Genomic DNA, 19,950 nt, shown 5'->3' with positions numbered 1-19,950 from the left:
AGAGCAGTTTCCCCTGAGGGTGCAGAGGCAGCAATAATGATGATAGGGGTTTCTTCTTCTCTAAACAAAGTATTGGCTTTACATTTACAGTAAGGAAGGCAGCATTTTTATAGCAAGGTCATGAATTCATGCACCAGTGTCAGGACAAGTTCTCTTTAACTCTTTCTTATAATAAAAGGCTGCTATATTTTATTGAAATCCCCAGCAGAGGCTGACAATACATGCTGGGAGTTGTAGTCCTGCAGCAGACGGCCATGCCTAGAACCCAGGTAATGGCACCATGCTGTGTCTGTGCCCGTGAGGGCGTGGTTTCCGCACATAACACGCCCACCAATTTCAGCCCCTCTGACTGTGTCACGCCCAGATCCGCCCTTAGACTGAACAGCCCCGCCTCTTTTCTTTCGTCGCCCCTCTCAGCCATTGGCTGGCTATTTCCCGGTGCCCGCCCCCAGTCAGTACTGAGCCATGGCGGAAGTGAGCAGACGTCAGCATGCTCGGGTTAAAGGAGCGCCCCCCCCGGGGTCCCCAGCACACAGGGATGAGGTTGTGGGGATGGCGGCCGAAACGATGAGCGTCTTCATCAAGCTACTGGTGGCCGTTTTCTACGGCATCAGCTCCTTCCTGATCGTGGTGGTCAACAAGAGTGTGCTGAGCAGCCACAGGTAGAGGAGCTACGGGGGCAAAGTCCGGGGGGAGGGGAGAGGAAGCAGAGCCAACACAGGGAGTTCATTCACTGGGGACCGATCTATGGGAATCTATTTACTATGAGATGCTGCAACTCCGCAAAATACAGCTGGTGCTGATTGTTACAGGGGACTACAACTCGCAGCATTGTATAGGATGGGATATACGGATTGTTACAGGGGACTACAACTCCCAGCATTGTATAGGATGGTATATACGGATTGTTACAGGAGACTACAACTCCCAGCATTGTATAGGATGGGGATATACAGATTGTTACAGAGGACTACAACTCCCAGCATTGTATAGGATGGGATATACAGATTGTTACAGAGGACTACAACTCCCAGCATTGTAAAGGGATGGGATATACGGATTGTTACAGTTGTAGTCACAACTCCCAGCATTGCATAGTATAGGATGTGCTGATTGTTAGAGGGAACTACAACTCCCAGGTATAGGATGTGCTGATTGTTAGAGGGAACTACAACTCCCAGCATTGCATAGTATAGGATGTGCTGATTGTTAGAGGGAACTACAACTCCTAGCATTGTATAGCATGAGATATACTGATTGTTTCTGGAGACTGACTCCCATCATTGCCCTGTATACAATTGGATATACTGATTATTATAGGGAACTACAGCTCCCAGCATTGCACTGTAAAGAGTGGGATATACTGATTGTTAGAGGGACTACAACTCCCGACATTGCACTGTATAGGATGGGATATACTGATTGTTATAGGAGATGACAACTCCAAGCATTGCAATGTGTATATATATATGATGTGTTGATTAATGTAGGAAACTACAACTCCCAGCATTGTACTGTATAGAATAGAAGTGCTGATTGTTAGATGGACTACAACTCCCAGCATTGTATGCTATGAGATGTGCTGATTGCTGCAGGAGACTACAAACCCCAGCATTGTACTCTGTATGCTGTACTAATGGTTACATGGGACTGCAACTCCCAGCATTGCACGCTGTCGGATAGGATGTACTGATTGTTACAGGGACTACAACTCCCAGCATTGCAATGTATGTGATGTGTTTATTATCTTGTATTGTCCGGACCGGTGTGTATCTGGGGTTTAATTTTGGAAAAAGGCTGAATTCTTACATCCTGCCTCTATAACATCCAATCAGATTAAACTTTCTTTCTCTAACCTGTGCTGGTTGCTATAGGTAACGGCTTGGCTCTGCAATACTCTTCATACCGTAGATTGGTTTATAGGTGATCAATAATATGCTATAGACTTTTTTTCATACATTTGATTTGGATAACTTTATTGTTCCAAAGATGACACAACACCAATTTAACATTGCCCAGATGACCCGGACCCGTTCTGGTGTCCCATGTGTTTTTAATCTCTTCCTGACATGTTACAAACCGCCTGGGAATATTATTACAAGCTGCCATTGCTTCTCTGTGGCCTGGGGCCATGTCTGCCAGCAATCAGGGCCGGCGAAGCTTTATGTTGTAAAATTTTGTTTTGCAAGGAGCTAAAAGTCCCAGCTTGCTGGTCATAAACTATCTGCTAGAGAGATTTGTTCTAGACATATCATTGTCTGACCTTTACAGGGAAACTTTAATGAATTCTGTGAGCAGTTAGTAGAAGATTTAAATACGTTTTGATGTAACAAGTTTGTAAGTTTTTGCACTTTTTTTAATAAATGGAGTTTGGTAGAGTGGCCACTAGGGGGAGCTCTCAAAGGCTTGGTACCATTACTCTTCCCCTGTTGGCAATGATGGGTTTGACTGGCATTGTAAGGGTCACAGGCTGTGGAGTAGAAAGTGGGGGCTGAGTTTGTAAGCCGCAAGAATAGAGACCTCCTTAATCCCTTTGATGCCATTGACATGTACCGCACATCTTGGCATTAAAAGGAACCAAATACCTCCAGCCGCTCATTACTCTAGCGGTGGGCTGCGGCCTGGTCACCCCCATGCGTGGGTCCATTACTCCTAAATCCAAGCAGCCCCCTAAATAATAAAAAACAAAACAAAAAAAGAAGGGAATTTCTGTAGATGTGTATAAGTAAATCTCCCTTTTCACATCACATATGTACAGGGGTATCCATAGCAACCGGGGTCTCAATTTTCCTCCTGGCCTCAAGTAAATTCCAATATGGCACCTGGTCACCACGACAACGCACATCTTTCCAATAAGGCAGATAAACAATGCAGCTTTTGTAGCCTGAGGCTTGGTTACCACACAGGCCGACTTACCTGTCGCTGGTTTTAAAGTTTGTTCACTTTTTTCATTTACCTCGGTGAGGTAACCAGGTCCCTGTATGGCTCTAAATGGCCGTTGTGATCCTCCAATTTCAATGTAACTAAGGCTCAGGCGCCTTTGAATGTTGTGTAAACATGGCCATTGTTATCTTCCAATGCTACTTGTTGCCCCTTAATGCCAGTGGGCAACATTTTGAGCCCAGGCTTCCTTTGAATGTCATGTAAACAAGGCCCAGCACATGAGTCGTCGTTAGTTACCACTGAGCTCAGTTTTGAGGGTGTCCACAAAATGTCCTCCGTATGGCTTACCTGTAAACAAGAACCCTGATTTTTGTACCTCAGGCAGGGATCAGATTTCGCACCCCCCAGCCGTGCATGCTGTGTCCCCGCCATAGTAACGGTGAATGGTTTTAGAGGGAACGCCATGTAACGTCAGGCTACCTCACGGCACACGTGTCCTGCACAGCGCTGACTTGCTCCTACAAGTGAATAATGAGTCTCTGTTCTGTCTTGCAGGTTTCCCTCCTCGCTGTGTGTTGGTCTTGGCCAGGTCAGTAAAGCAATCTCTCAGCTACGTGCGGCCTCGTCTCCTTCCAGCCGTGTTCACACACTGACTCTTCTTTGTCTTTTTCTGCAGATGCTGGCGACTGTGGTCGTGCTCTGGGTGGGAAAGGCCCTGAGGGTGGTGAATTTTCCAGATCTCGACAGGCACATACCTCAAAAGGTGTGTCCGGTGATATATTGAGCCTTATCGGTGAATGTTTAACGGGGAATCAATCACCTTAATGTGTGTTAAAGGGCCGAGCTTCACTTCCTGTTCTGAAGACACTGCAGGAAGTAAAGGGAATTCTTACTAGTTAGTTGTCACTAGGCCATGTGACCACTTTAAAAATTTGGATCCCCTGTCTTAGTTGCAACAGACTTAATAGAGGGTAAATCTCCCCAGTAGGGGCAGAACAATAAAAACCATTACATGCATGTTGCAGTGCTGAATTCGTGTCTAATGGGCACATAGCTGTACCCTAACCTAGCACAGATAAGCCCATGCTGGTGATCAGCAAACCTCCAGAAGTATGTGACACAATCCCAGGTACATATAAACCCTCTTTGCCCCCAATATTTTCTCCAGATAAGTTTTGTTTGCTTATTATTCATTTAATTAGGTACATTTTTTAGCCCTCCAAAAACTTCAGACTGCTGCCTGTGTGTTCATACTGCAGGGAGCTGACTGTGTGCAGGAGGACTTGGTAGAAATGCAAAGTTTACGATCCTGTCCTATTCATGATGACCCCAGAGGCCAGCTACCTGGACGCCCCCTGCAGAGTCCCCAAAGACAAGAACCCTATTTTACATCATCTCCTATCTGCAGGTCATTCAAACATTTGCATTTGTTTATACAATGAAGAGCTCTTTCCATATAGAAAATGCCAACAATGGCCACCTTGTTTTTGGAGAGTGATTGTATTACAATGGCGGGCTTATTCACCTGTCAGTTCTACGGCCATTTGTAAATGAATTGGCTCCCTGATCTGACCTAACCTCACACAGATTCCTCTCTGGCTTTACAATGCTTTATTAATTGCAGTCTTTGAGTAGATTTTTATCTTCCTGGGACAGGAAGTTGGGGTACAGCGAGCTTTACACTGTACAGTCGTCCCTGGCAGATGTGTAGTATTGTGTCCCCCACGTCCCAGGCTTGTTATTCCTGATGGGATTATTTACAGGCTGGCCTGTACAAAGCTGAAATAAGATGGAATTTGCAGCCTTGTAAATATAGAGCGGAAGATCGGGTTTCATGTTGGTAGTGACATGGGAGCTAATCCAAATTCCGAAGGGGCTGCTGGGGTTTTGTCTGGTGGTTTGGGTTGTACTGGACATGATCCGGATTCATATAGAATCCCAAAACCAGACCAGCACATGATCCAGATATATATGCAATGCTATACCTAACATGGAACACAATCTGGATTTTTATAGCATTCTAAAATAGGGCCAGCACATGATCTCAATTGATATATAATACTGTAACCAATCAGCACACAATCCAGATTCATATATAATACTAAAACCAGAGCAGCACATGTTCCAGATTTTTCTACAATACTATATTCAACTCATGACATGATCTGAATATATATACATTCCTTTACCTATCAAAGAACACAATCTGGATGTATTTAGCATTCTAAAATGGGGCAGCACATGATCCAGATTAATATACAAAACTGTCCCCAATGCAGCACATCATCAATATTCATAATTAGTTCTAAAACCAGGCTAGCACACAATGTGCATTCATATAGAACTGTAAAACCAGACCACCAGATTATCTGGATATATATGTAGAATGCTATACCTATCCCGGAACACAATCTGGGTTTATATAGTGTATATTCTAAAACCGGACCAGCACACGATCCGGTTTCATATACAATCCTAAAACCAGACCACCACACAATCCAGATTTATATACAATTACCAGCTCAGCACATGATCCAGATTCATTCAGAAATTCTAAAACACATGATCTGGATTTATATGCAATGTTGTACCTAGCCTAGAACACAGATTTATATACAACACTAAACAGCCCAACATTTGATCCAGATTCATATAGAATCCTAAAACCAGACCATCACATAATCTATGTGTATGTGTGTGTGTGTGTATATATATATATATATATATATATATATATATATATATATATATATATATATATATATTCAATGCTATACCTAGCCCAGAACACCACAACCAGGGGTTGCTGGCTGTTTCTTGAGCTGTTTGCACCACTCAGGTCAGTTTAGGTGACCCCAGTGTTCTTTTTGGCTGGCCAGCAATATTGGGGGCATGCTAATGTACTGTGAGCCGTGGATATAGTAAATATAGTAGGGGTTGTGAAAAAGGTTAAGAATGGCTGCTATAAACAGCCCAGCACATGACCTGGATTTAAGTGCAGTGTTGTAACCAGCCCAGAACAGGATTCAGATTTATACTGAATACTAAACTAGTTTAGTACACAATCTGGAATTATATGCAGAACAACCAGCCCTTCACATGATCCTGATTCTTATACTATACCATATCTAGTCCAAAACTTGGTTTTCAATGCAATTCTCCAACCAACCCAGCATATATCTAGTCCAGTACAAAATCTTGTTTTATTTGCAGTTCTATAACCAACCCACCATTCTGTCATGACCCTGATTTCTTTACAACCCAGAAACCGGTCCAGCCAGAGCCTAAGTAAACTTCTCTAACAGGCAATACAAGTCATCTATAAATCTATTGCCTGCAGGCTGACGGATTCCTCGCTGCTAACTCGCTCTTATTACAAGCTGATTGCTTTGCTGGCAAACACCATGAAATGTAAAATTATGTGTACGCTGCTTGCTATGAAGAATGATTTCTTGTTATACTAAACAGGACTGAAACTGGAATATAAATATATCCAAGCAACACCAGTACATAGGAAAATAGCAAACCTCAATTTAGAGTGTGAAGAATACTTGTATTGAATAAGCATCCTTCACACTCCGTATCTGGAATAAGTTCCTGTGTATGTTGTGGGTAAGTTCCTGTGTACCTGTATTGGGTATTTTCCTATTCCTGTATCAGTCCAGCTTGTATAATATCAAGAAATCTTTCTGCTTATAAACAGAACGCTGAAATCAAATTGCAGTTTGTGCTGTGTAAACCAATAGATATGGCGTTCAGGTGATCCTACACTAGGGGTATAGTTTATGGTTTCCTAAATGTTCACTAATAAATCCTGGAGTCATTTAGGAGGTGATACAAAGTTTTCAGGTGCTGGAAAGAGTTGATTTTTGTATATCATATAACACTGCAGGGTGGGGGATCACAAGAATCTGCATTGGTTTCAATGGTTGATAATATTTTTATTCTGTATTATTTGGTTTTTGTGTTTCCCATGCAGTTTGTAGACATGTATGGATGTTCTCTACACAGGTGAGGCATGTAAATACATGCCCCCCCACACACACACACACACATAAAGCAAAATGAGGGGAGAAGTTGATGACATTCACTTACTCATTGGGCTCAATTTATAAAACGAGGAGTCTAATGTTCCCTGGTAGGAATCAATTACTGCTGTTGAAGCACAAGGACCTGGAAAATTCCAGCAAAGAAGTGTTTGAGTGAATGTCAGATTCACAAAAATAGAGCTCATTGAGATCCTCCACAGGTGGGCAGCATGGTATCTCAGTGGTTAACACTCTTCCCTTTGCAGCTCTAAGTCCTAGGTTCAAATCTCAGCCAAGACACTATCTGCATGGAGTTTGCATGTTCTCCCCAAGTTTGAGTGGGTTTCCTCCGGGTGCTCTGGTTTCCTCCCACATTCCAAAAACATGCAGCTAGGTTAATTAGCTACTCCCCCCCCCCCCCCAAAAAAAAATTGACCATAGACTGTAATAAAGACATTTGACTAGGTGCGGGGGGGGCGACATTAGATTGTGAGCTCCTTTGTAGGACATCTAGTGACATGACTATTGACTTTGTACAGCGCTGCATAATATGTAGGCGCTATATAAATACTGTGTAAATAATATTACAGAATCTTTAATATTTACAATACAGATATAAGAATGTGATCCGGATTGCAGATCTGAAAGATTTTGCATGTACTGGTAGTTACATGTAATGGTATTTACTGGACCTAATGAATGGTATTTGTTTTATTTCAGACTTTTCCACTACCTCTCCTGTATTTTGGGAATCAAATCACAGGATTGTTCAGCACAAAGAAGCTAAAGTAAGTGTGATACCTCTATGGTCCTGAGCCCAGACTGGCGCCTGCTTAAAGTACAAGAACAATGGGATTGTTTTCCTGGGGCGCTGCAGAGATCATGCAGACAATGATCGGAGTCTTTGATTAGTTGTAAGAATTAGGAGGATTTGGGAAGAGAGATTATGTTTTACATATAAATTGTTGGTAGTAAGCGGGTTGTCTGGGTGGAGGTAAATGGTCTTGTTTTTACGTGTATATAACACTAAAGATGCCATATTTCTCAGGAGCTGATTTACCTTAGACTGGTAATCGCAACCCTACTTACTTAATGGCATACAAACATGCTTTTGCATTTGTTGCAACACACAATATTGTACTAGCATGCATTGTAGTGCACTGCATTACACCATGTAGTTCATCCACCTTTTTTAATGCATTGTGTGTCTCATACAAATATTGGGCTTCTTTAACACCATCAGCATTATTGCAGCACAGCAACTCTTCTAACCCAGCAATAATAAAGCAGGATGCTGGTCATACTGTTGCAATTATCCCTCATGAAATGCATGTGACTTGTGTTCGTGTTTAACTAGGGACTTTCGGGTCGTATTTTATATCCAGATGTTCTCATGGTTCCTTTTAGGTCCTGGCGCCTGAGAGCTTCCTATCCATTAAATATACAAATATTACTCTTTATGATATTTGCCCCCCTTCCCCTGCAATCCCCCTAACTGCATTCTAGTCTCGTGCAGGATTTCTAATTGTCTTCCACAGGTTACTAAAGATTTTGTCTCTTATTATTACAATTCAGTCATTTTAACTGTTTTTTTTTTTTTCTGTGACCCAGGAGCTCTGTATAGAGTAGTGCAGAGACTGAATATTCAATCACTTCATTTATGTAAATCATTATTTTGCAATAGAGGATTTATTATTGTTTCCCATGGTAGAGATGGTACATCTTTTAGAAAGCATGAAAGAGTGGGGGTGTATCCTCTTCTCAGCCTAACATGTACTAGCTGCAGAACAAGCTTGCAGAGAGCACTGCCTGCTGGCGGCAAGTGGTACATATTAAAGTGTATTTCTCCCACCATTCACTACCCTACTATAGGTAGAATCAATGGCACAGCTCCACCTAGTGGCTATTCCTTGCACATTCTTGATAAGCCAAGTGTCCTTTTAACAGGTAGACATTTCTCTCCAACTTTGCTAAATGCAACAGTCTTAGATTATCCTTTTGTTCTGATCTACAAATGAAGAAGGAGGAATAAATGTAGTTTATGTTCCTACTGAAAAGACATGGTATCCTGTTTGTATTTCCAGAATGCCTCCTATTAAATGAATGTCTTTATATTGTCCTAATGTCTAAACCAAGCAATAGCGTCTATCCCCCCTTATAATAATCCTGTGTCTTATTTTGCAGCCTCCCCATGTTCACAGTTCTCCGCCGTTTCTCAATCTTGTTTACAATGATGGCTGAGGGCTTTTTGCTTAAGTAAGTATTTCGTGTGTAAAAGTGTTTGTAATGTATTTTATACATATGAGGTACTGGTAAAAGTATTGTCTGTTATTGGGTACCCCCATCCTAATGGTGTGGGTAGCCCAATAAACTTGCAGCTGCTCTTTAAATGACACTCTGGTAATCTCATTCACTCCTTCATATACAAAAAGGATATGTAGGGAAGTCCGGTGATGTGGGAAGGATCTGGGCCAACATAACCTGTGATAAGACACTTCCAAAAGAGAAAAGGGCTCTGATATCTGAAGTGAAAGTGTAGGGGCGTGCCAGGGATATCATTCTTGCTGGTGTAGTTCAATAGCAAGATTGTAAGCTCTTAGGGACAGGGTCCTCTCCTCCTGTGTCACTGTATCTGTGTCATTTGCAATCCCTATTTAATGTACAGCGCTGCTTAATATGTTGCGACTATATAAATCCTGTTCAAAAAAGTTCAAAAGCCTATTGCAAGTAAATAAAGGATACATACAGGTTAATGAGTGGGGATCTGTTCCTCCTTATTGTCCTTTAGCCCCCCCCCCCCCCTTTTTTTTGCTAAACACCTCTATGTATTGTTAGCATTATAAATACTCTTTATATGGTGGATTTTGGCACTATCCATTGGACAAAGGAAACAGTGTAATGGCAGGTTCTCTGAGGGACAATAAAGTGATATAACTATGTACAAATGTCAATACATAATAAAGGGCACTCTGTCACGTAACCTATTTACAGTGTTCAGTTCCTCTTTAGGATAACCTGGAACATTTTGCAGATTTCTACTTTTGGCTGCACATCATTTCCTTATCCAGTTCTAACTACTAAGCAGCTGCAGTATTCTCCCCAGAAAATTTTGTACTCTGTGTGTGAAGAAGCTGTAGGTTGGTGGCAGCCCCTGTATTGTGACCAAACTTATCAGTAACCACCCAAAAACAGCCGGGTGGTGCACACTACTAAAAGGGCCTGGGGAGAACCCTGAGTTGGGGGACCCCTCTTGCCTTGTAGCACCAGGGTACCAGATTTGAATGTCCATTAGTATGTATCTATATGGAGTTTGTATGCTCTCCCTGGGTTTGCTTGGGTTTTTAAAGAGAGCTGTGGCTTCATCTCATATTCATATCTCAAAAACATTGTTGGGTTAAAGGGCTCCTGCACAAAAAATCAGTCCTAGGCAATGCTAACTAGCGGGAATCCCGAGTGTGACTCTGGGTGGATTTTTCATGCAAAAATCTGTAATCCCGAGTCAACTCGGGCTCGCTAAAAAAAAAAAAAAAAACACTTGCCTTGTTCCGTTGTCATCCCCTGGCGTCCTGCTGGTCCCCGCAGGTCCTGGGGACACTTCTTCTCCCTCTGATCTCCAGCTGGCGAATGCAGAGACAATCTCCGTAACGTCCGTGCATGCGTCAGTGCGGGCGGGAGGAGAGGTGGGAAATTCAAATAATTTTGTATTGTATTCAATACAAAATAGCTGTATTGAGTCCAATATAAAGAAATCTTGATATAATTCAGTGCTCAACCCAAACATTTTTTTTAAGCCGGGTGGGAAGAAATTGTAGGTGGGTGGCAGCCCCTGTACTGTGACCAAACTCTTTAGTAACCACCCAAAAACAGCCAGGTGGGTGCTGAAAAGTGCCGGGTGGTGTGCCCAGCCTGGGGAGAACCCTGTAATTATTTATATATGCTACTGTACAGTTATATTGGATGTTTCAGTTTTTTTTTTCTTCATTTAAAGTTTATTATAAATGTATTTTATTCAATATTGGACATATTTCGGTGAGTTATGCATAAGTATTATAGGCCTACAATGTAAAATAAATTTCCATGCAAAAAAAGTAACGCTTTTTGAGTGGAAAAAAGGACAGAATTAGACTGCTAGGGGGTTAAGGACAAATGACAATTGTGGGGACCTCTGAGGTGCTCACAATCTTTCGGTGACATGACTGTGTAAGGCACTGCAGAGTATATTGGTGCTATATAAGTACATGATGATGTTGTTGATCTAATATTCCACTTTTTTTTTCTTTGTGCAGAAAGAAGTTTTCTCGCAGTATTCAGATGTCAGTATTTTCTATGATTTTAGGGGCATTTATCGCTGCCAGGTAAGTACAAATCAGTAGTTCTGTCCCTGAACTAGTTCATGTCATCTAGTAATGCATTTTAAAAATGTGCTTTATTCAGGTGTGAGTTTTAATGTTAGATGCACTTTTTATAAATGTGATGGCATTGTTTGTTGTGTTTATTTTGCAGCACTGATCTGGCATTTGACCTTGAAGGGTACATATTCATCCTGGTTAATGATATCTTAACGGCGGCCAATGGGGCTTATGTAAAGCAGAAGTTGGATTCCAAGGTGAGTGATGGTAAATGGTAAAATAACAATGAAAAAAGAGGTGAATAGGTTGGGGGAAGCTCAGTGGTCCTTGCAGATGATAAATCAGATGAGGGCTCTGTGTGGTCCTTGCAGGCGGTGGTCCTTGCAGGGGTCTATAGTCTGTGCAAGTGGTGAATGGAATTGGGAGAGCATAGTGGCCTTCAGGTGGGGATTGGGTTGGGGAAGGGGGGGGGGGGGGGGGCATCAATTGCCAAGCATGTAGTGAACGGGGTAAAGAAGCTTGGTGGCTCATAAAGCCAGTGAATGTACCCTGTAAAGGTCTGTGCTCCATGCAGGTGGTGACTGGGATTGGGGAGCATAGGAGGTGGGGAATAGCATAGGAGGTGGGGAATAGCATAGGAGGTGGGGAATAGCATAGGAGAGATCAATGTTCATTGCATGCGGTGAATGAGTTGTGAAAGCTTGTTGGTACCAATGATGAATGGGATAAGGGAGCTTGGTAGCTCATAAAGGCAATGAAAGGTACATGTGAAAGTCTGTGCTCCGTGCATGTGGTGGCTGGGAATGGAGAGCATGGTGGCACTCAGGTGGGGAATGGTATAGGAGAGATCAATAATTCTTTGCTTGCAGTGACTGAGTTGTGAATGCTTGTTGGTACCAGTGATGAATGGGATGAGGGAGTTTGGTGCAGCACTGCAAAGTTAAATTTCCAGCAGAGTATGGGGTTATAAATCTGCAAAGTGCTTCCCTAAAACAGTGGAAATGTTCCCAGCCTCATTTTTTTTTCTTCCAGGAACTTGGAAAATATGGCTTGCTGTATTACAATGCATTGTTCATGATTGTCCCCACATTGGCCATCGCTGTTATGACTGGGGATGTCCAGAAGGTGAGTCCTTTGTCAATTAATATTTTCCTCTAATAACTCTGCTTTGATTCCCTGATAAATTATCTGGTGTGGAAATTCCTGCGCTGTGCACAATACAACATTCAATGAATCATCAGAGAAGTATGCAAATCGATGTGTGAACGTTAAAATAACCTTTTAATGATTTGCATAATTCATCGAACTACAAAGCACTGTTGGGGATGTGTACACTGAATCCTTTACATTGCTATTTAAAGTGCTTTTTGCTTATTTATTATGCTTAAGAGGGAAAGGAAACTTTAGCACCATACAGGCTCTAAAGATAACCTGTCTGATATATAGAAATATGGGAAGTGCTTGTGATGGCTTGTCTATGGAAACCCAGTATATGTGATGGGTCATTAGCTCAGTCAGATTGATCATGCACAGAAGGATCAGAATGACTGCAGTGTTGAACCCAGAATTTTTTTAAGCCAAGTGGGAAGAAATTGTAGGCGGGTGACAGCCCCTGTATTGTAACACAACTCTTCAGTAAACAGCTAGATGGCTACTGAAAAATGCGGGGTTGTGCGCCCGGCTAAAAGGGGTTGGGGAGAATGTTGGACTGCGCCATTAGCACATTAGTACAAAGAAACTTCAATATACACAGTTGGGTTTCATATATGGGATTTTTTAAACTTATTTACCTGCTAAGGGAGTTGTCTTTGGTCTACCCAGTCCAGGGATTTACACACAGCCATGTTGGCGACCTGACTTTTCTATCCCTATTCTCCCTTTTCTCTATGCCCTCCTCCTGTCTGAGATGGGATAGGAAAGGAGAAGCAGCACATTGATTGGTCATATCTTTGCCTGCTTCACTATTCTCAACATCTACCAGAATAATCTGTACAGTGAATCACAATTGGCTCATGCAAAAACAACTCCAATTATTGCAGTAATGAGTAAAAATAGGTTACCCAAGCAATTCATCTGTGTTGATGATCTGATGTTCAGCTTTAAATAGCCACAGATTTCCCTTTTATGTCACAAAACGATATTGCACATCGGCCTGGCTAAATAAAGCTGTGAGATCACTTTTCTGTGGGTAAACTCGATGAAGGTTGGCCAAGTGCAATATCTGAACGGCTTGTCCTGCAGTAGAATGGCACCATTGTGCAGATGTCAGGGCAGGCGGAGTGAAGTCAGCGTGTACGCTGCTAGGAGCTACAGCACAAATCCAATACACAAAGCTCTTCTGTGTGCAAACTGCACTGCCCAACCTCTGTGTCCTTCACTTATTTCCTCATTGCTCTCTCTAATCTTTTTGTATCACTCTGTATCTTTTTAGTCTCTGGTTGTCATGAATCTAAGACTTAAGTTCTGCTAGTGGAATTTTTTTTTCCACAAACACCCTGATACACCAGGCACAGTCTAGTATTTCCAGTCTGATTACTTTAACCGTTTCCTTCCTGCAGTCTGTATGTTTGCATTCCCCAGCACGATAGCTTGCATTTGGAATATGTTAAAAATGGACTCTGTTTAAGAGTTAACTCTTGGCTGATTGCTGACAACTTTGGTTGTCACTGAAGATGGGGAACCAGTTGGAGTGGTTTCCAAGCATGTAAACAGTTTGTCTGATACCGTAATCGCATGCCGGCTAAATGCCACCCAGGCTGCTATGATAGCTGCAGTGACATCTTTTTATTACTGTAATTGTCAGATACAATTACTGAATTAAAAAAAAATCATATTTACTTTCTGTCTGGTAAGCGATATTGATCATGGTCAGGACTAAGTTTGTAACTTTGTTGTTTTTTTTTTTTACACTATAGTATGTTTAAAGGAGCCTGTGTTGTGTGTAGGGGCAGTGGTATTGGACTGATTAACAACACTCTTAATACTTAATAATGCAATTCTCTTTCTGGCAGGCTTGGGAATATGAAGGTTGGACAGACATGATCTTTGTATTTCAGTTTACACTTTCCTGTGTAATGGGGTAAGTTCTTATAATGATCTATATGTAATTCAATTGTTTCAGATTAGTGCCCAGACTTTGACACCCCTGAATCTTGCAAGTTTCATTTGTTTAAATTTCCTGGTTTGTGATTACCAAATACTGTCAGCATCCAAGACAGAACTTATCTTGCACTGAATGGACTGCAGAGTGAATTCTAATTGGAAGCTGTGATCAATACGCCAAGAAGTTTGACTTTCAAAAGTTTATGGAATCATTGAAGTGCTGCATGGCAGCCTGTCCTTTACTGCCATCTGCAGGTTGCAAGTACTACTACACCTACAGTGCAATATTCCCAGTCTGTCTCCTTATTATCAATATTACCTTGTATTTATATGGTGCCAACCTATTACACAATAACCTCCCTAGGGATATGTCCCTCATAATATATTGTCCCTACTGTAGTTGTATGTCACTAACAGGCCAATATTCACTAACACTGATTTTATATCTTTCTTTTTTAGATTTATTCTAATGTATTCCACGGTTCTTTGCACCCATTATAATTCAGCTCTGACAACCACGATCGTAGGATGTATCAAGGTAAGCTTCACTTTCTCTTTAAAGAGAACCTTTACTTTAAAAGGACATAAAAGTGTTAAGCAGAGCAGACCACAGCAAGATAGTATTTACCTAGAAATTCTTTCTTTGTCCCCCATCGGATTTAGTTTTACTTTGCCACTGGTGCCTGACTACTTCTCTCTTTGTGGCCAATCTCGGTGTCCATTGAGGCTTCCTTGATGCCTGTTGAGGAGCAGATGCTGGCTGTTGGGGAAGCTTAGCGAGTGTGTCAGTTGGCAGTAGCAGTTAAACTAAAACAAATGGCACAAAGGAAGCCTCTGTTTGATAATGTTAAGAATGGAAATGTTAGTGGGACAATAATGGACAATAGGAGACAGAGGGAATTGATTCTTATGTCAAATGCAGAACAAAGGAATTTTGATGAATCAAAGATTACTAACAAAAGTTAGTAAAAAGCTAATTGGAGGAAAGTTATCCAATAAGATGTAATTTGCAGTCCCCTTAAGTACAGCTGGCCTTTATATCACAAGATGTACTGGGGAGGGGGACTGTATGGGATCCTGACATGGGAGCTGTGCAGTATTGTACCATTAGTGTGGCCATGGTTGTTGACATCACCCGACAAAGTAGTAATATCTTTGCTATAATAAAATCAGTCCCAATGGAGCAGCATTTAGAAGTGGGCTTGATTGAGGGTCACATGCTAAATAAACAACCTTTAATCTGTTATTTGTGCAGCTGTAGATTGTTGTGGTTGAAATGCAAAGACAACCAACCTTTACCATCTCATAATCCAAGTAATATGAACTATAAATACTTACAAAAGTAATCTTTGTAAAGAGTATTTTTAGTGAATTAATCATTGCACCCTTTAATGTCCCATTCAGTGTTTGGCCATATTCTCACATTTATTTTATTAGGATGTGGGTGCAGCCTCTACAAGAATCAAGCAGAGGTTTTCTTTATGGACAGGGGATTATTATATTATTAATAAACCGGATCGATATAGCGCCAACATAATACGCAGCGCTGTACATTAAATAGGGGTAATGACAGATCGATACAGACAGTGACACAGGAGAAGAAGACCCTGCCCCGAAGAGCTTACAATTTAAGAGGAGGGGGAAGTATCACACATTAGAAGAGGATGGCTGTAATAACACCCCGGTGGCTGCTGTCCTGTTTGTACATTTATAAGATTGGGGGTGTTGTAATTAGGTTTTGTAGAAATTTATCTTTATTTCTTTTCTTGCAGAATATCCTAATCACCTACATCGGAATGTTCTTTGGAGCGGACTACATATTCACGTGGACAAACTTTCTGGGGCTAAATATCAGGTAGGAATGTAGACCTAAAAAGTGAATTTAAAGAAAGAATTGAATTTTATTATTTTGAAAGGGTTTTGTTTGATCAGTTACATAGTTAGTCAGGTGGACAAAAAGACATAAGTCCATCAAGTTCAACAACTAGGAAATAAACATATCCCAGATATAAAACCCTATAGACATATTTGATCAAGAGGAAGGCAAAAAAAAAAAAAAAACTCTGAACAATTTGCTCCAATGGGAAAAAAATTCCTTCCTGATTCCATGAGGCAATCGGATATTCACTGGATCAACAGTCTCTGTTATCTTTACTATAAAGCTTTAATACCTAATTATATTCTGTGCTTCTGGAAATCATCCAGCTTTTTCTTAAAGTTTAAAAAGAAATGAGAAAAAATCCTGGTGACCATGTCAGAAATTTAGTTCTTATTGGGGGAAAAAATGGAAGCGTGTGTTTAGTATAGGGTGCAAAAGTCTGATAAGTCCTAGTTTTAGGATTCTGTTGCCATAGATGCAAGGAAACAAAGTTGAACTTTTTGACAGTTCTAGTATATATTAGAAAGGTGTTACTGTATAATGCTAATATACAGAATTGCTCATGTGTATTATAATTTGATTGCATTCTATATTTCTGACCTTTCTTTTCCTTTTCAGTATTGCCGGCAGCTTGGTCTACTCGTACATCACATTCACAGAAGAACAAAAAAAGAAACAGTTGGAATCCAGCAGCAAACTAGACATCAAGGGGAAGAGCGCAGTCTGAGTGCCCTCTGTCTAATCGTGAGCGATGCGTGCCTAGCACATCATGGACATGAGCTTGCACGCCAAGCTATTGCTAATTTGCACAAATCAATGAAAATAATAACTTTTTATATTTTAGATATTGTTTTTAGCGGAAAAAATGTATTTAATTCCAAAAGCTGTAAAAGTATTTTTTTTTTTTCTTTTTTTATTCTGCTCACAAAGCCATTTCAGTGTGACCCAGGACAGCACAGCAAGTTACGGCACTTTGTCTGGTGCCAATATTATCATTTTTGTTTTTATGTTTGGTTCAAAGATGCAGTTTGAAGGCCTTTTGTAGGGTTAGCGGCATTTAGAAGAAGCGGGCTGGATTGAGGGTCACATAGTAAACGCCTTTTAATCTTTGTAGTGCTCCTGCAGATTGTTGCAGTTAATGAAGGAGACATATCCATCCCATTGCAAAGTAGAAGAGCTTTGTACTAAAAACTTTATAATTCCAGTAAAGGGCAGAGTGTTGGGTGAGGTTGGGCATCCTTACTGTGCCATGACCCTAGAACAAGGGAATTTGGTATCCGAGGAGCACCACACCAATTGTATAGAACTCAATGTGTAATTTATTTTTTTATCCAGAACAAGCCAACACATTTCAGGGGCATAAAGTGCTTTTACTTCAGCATGGATTCAATACCTTGGATATATCCAGGTGTTTAGAAAATCTTGTAATATATTTGGCCCTCACAGCTGGCTTTTTGGCTTCTCTGCCATGTAGGTATTCCACTGCCTATGCCAAGGGTTGACCTGGTATTCATGTTTATATTTCCATGGAAAGGAAGACATGGGTAGAGGATTCCATAACGATCCTGAAGATCTAAGATCGCCACACCTGCTCTCATTGAATTTGACATCCTGGCTACTGCAGCCTTTTCATCTGTGTGAATGGAGGTTACTGCGGATTATGTAGGACCAAAAAAATTATGCCACAGTGCACAAGTGCCATAATCTCCATTCATAGTAATGAGCTGGCACTGCAGATGACCGATCTAAATGGCTGCTTTGCAGTCAAGGGCACAGTTGGATCATTATTCTGTATGGAGTTCAGCTTGCACTTCTGATCAGAAAAAGAGCTGAAAGCAATCTATATTTTGCCCTTTTAGGGTAACAGGTTTGCTGTAGGCTGAATTCACCCTGTGTGTTTTGATTATCCATTAAATGCACTGGAGTTTTTTTTTTTAAATGCATGGTGTTGTGTCAATGTTCATTTTGATTTCCTTTTACATTGCACAGTATTATCTGCAATTGTTTTGCGCCCCCCCCCCCCCCCCCCCCCCCCCCCACCCACCCCCCCCCCCCCCCCCCCCCCACCACCCACTCCCCCCCCCCCCCCCTTCAATACAGGTAAGTTACATACCTGGTACACTGTATTGAGTAGTTTAGGACAAAGCTGAGCAATGTGTTGTCAGGGGGCAGTTCATGACCTTGTTATGGCTACATCTCCTCATAGCTTGCATGGGCTGTACTCCTGCTGATTGAACGGTGGAGGAATTCATAGAGCTCTCATTTCAGGTTAACCTATAGCTTTGCCCTACTTTAGATTCAGCTTAAAAGGAAATGTCCACAATTGTGTGTCTCAAGTTCAGCTTGTCCTTTTAGGGGCCCATTTGCAGCACTACTGTACCATGCAAAAAGAATGAGCTGTCATGGCCACAGTTGCCAGATTTCTGCCCCAAGCCCTACAAATGACCTTTGTTTTAAAGCCGAGAACAGTTTTTTTTTCCATAATTGTTTTTTTTTTTCTTTTGGTTTAGAAAACATTTACCCATGTTATTTTTTTGTTTAAGAAATATAAATGCTGAAACTGTTTCTCATTCTGGGAGTGCTGGTTGCCTGTGGCTTTCATGTTATTTCCTTGGACTGGTGCTGCAGCGAGGCAATTGGTGCATATGTGTGCTTTAAGTTGTTGGGTGTTTACAAGATTAAACCACTGCAAAGTCTGCTCTAAAAAATATTTATAGCTATATTTTAGAGTTATGAGTATCCATGGGTCCTCAGTCACTAACCTCTGTCTGCCACAGATTGCTTTAACGTTTGTACATGCACATAAGACTTTGTCATTGTACACCCCTGATGTATTTCTGGGACACTCTATATCCCCTACCTGCAGCCGAAATATCACACAACGTGCACACTATGGACCAGTGGGACCCAGTTTGCCACGAACCTGAAATATTAGATTCGGAGCAGACTCTGCAGTGGTTACAGCTATTGGCCAAATGGTGGCCATCTTTTTTTTTTTTTTTTTTTAACACCTGAGCCAAATGACTGCATAGAGCCTGAATGTCTCTCAACCTGGTCACTGTCGTCTGTTACAAATGGGTCATTTTTATTTCCACAATTTTATTACCAGATATTCACGTCTCCATGTGTGGATTTTGTTAGCAACAAAATCATGAAGTATATGAGGCCTTATTTCTTGTACAGTGTTCATTAATTCCTGCCAATTGTATCTATTTTATGTACAAATCATTTTAGACATTAAAGAATGTATATTTCAATGATGGCTGACCCTGGTCCTTATTGCGTTGGTGTAATTATAGGGGTTTGTGTGAAGGAAGCTGAAGCTACACGAGTAGGCAGGACAGGTGATGTTCCTTATGCAATGAAACATAACCTACCTGAAAAGGATTGGATCTTTTGGTGGGGGTTCATTTCCTGTTTTGTTACCCCTATCGTGTAGATCATCTTTTTGTACTGGTTGTCTCTGTGGCAGAATGTGTTTGGAAATTCAAAACTTTACAGTTACATATAGTAAGTCAGGTTGAAAAAAAGACATGAGTTCAGCAAGTTCAACCACTAGGGAAATAAACATATCCCACGATAAAACCCCATGGACAAGTTGATCCAGAGGAAGGAAAAAAAAACCCCTGGTACAATTTGCGCCAACAGGGAAAAAAATTCCTTTCTGATTCCATGATGCAATCGGATGTTCCCTGGATCAAAAGTCTGT

The 19,950-nt window shown here is 41.2% G+C and overlaps 1 protein-coding gene across 1 annotated transcript; it reads left to right on the top strand.

Moving 5' to 3' along the window:
- The first annotated feature begins 452 nt into the window (after positions 1-452).
- SLC35D1 (solute carrier family 35 member D1) lies at positions 453-18,266 on the top strand. Its single transcript, XM_072419438.1, has 12 exons — positions 453-662; positions 3,439-3,472; positions 3,560-3,646; positions 7,632-7,699; positions 9,096-9,167; positions 11,198-11,266; positions 11,415-11,517; positions 12,293-12,385; positions 14,272-14,339; positions 14,822-14,900; positions 16,135-16,217; positions 16,860-18,266. Exons 1-12 carry the CDS (start codon positions 466-468, stop codon positions 16,966-16,968), a joined length of 1,062 nt encoding a protein of 353 aa, XP_072275539.1. The 5' UTR covers positions 453-465; the 3' UTR covers positions 16,969-18,266.
- The last annotated feature ends 1,684 nt before the right edge of the window (positions 18,267-19,950 follow it).

This window comes from Pyxicephalus adspersus, chromosome 8 (assembly GCF_032062135.1).
Source record: "Pyxicephalus adspersus chromosome 8, UCB_Pads_2.0, whole genome shotgun sequence".
Classification (NCBI taxonomy): Eukaryota; Metazoa; Chordata; class Amphibia; order Anura; family Pyxicephalidae; genus Pyxicephalus; species Pyxicephalus adspersus.
Note: the sequence above shows the minus strand (reverse complement) of the source record. Positions and strands in the feature narration are given on the sequence as shown.

Coding starts and splice junctions, on each gene's coding strand:
- SLC35D1 (XM_072419438.1), top strand. CDS start 466: ATGGCGGAAGTGAGCAGACGTCAGCATGCTCGGGTTAAAGGAGCGCCC. Junction 11,267..11,414: donor GGGGCATTTATCGCTGCCAG/GTAAGTACAAAT, acceptor TTTATTTTGCAG/CACTGATCTGGCATTTGACC. Junction 11,518..12,292: donor AGCAGAAGTTGGATTCCAAG/GTGAGTGATGGT, acceptor TTTTTCTTCCAG/GAACTTGGAAAATATGGCTT.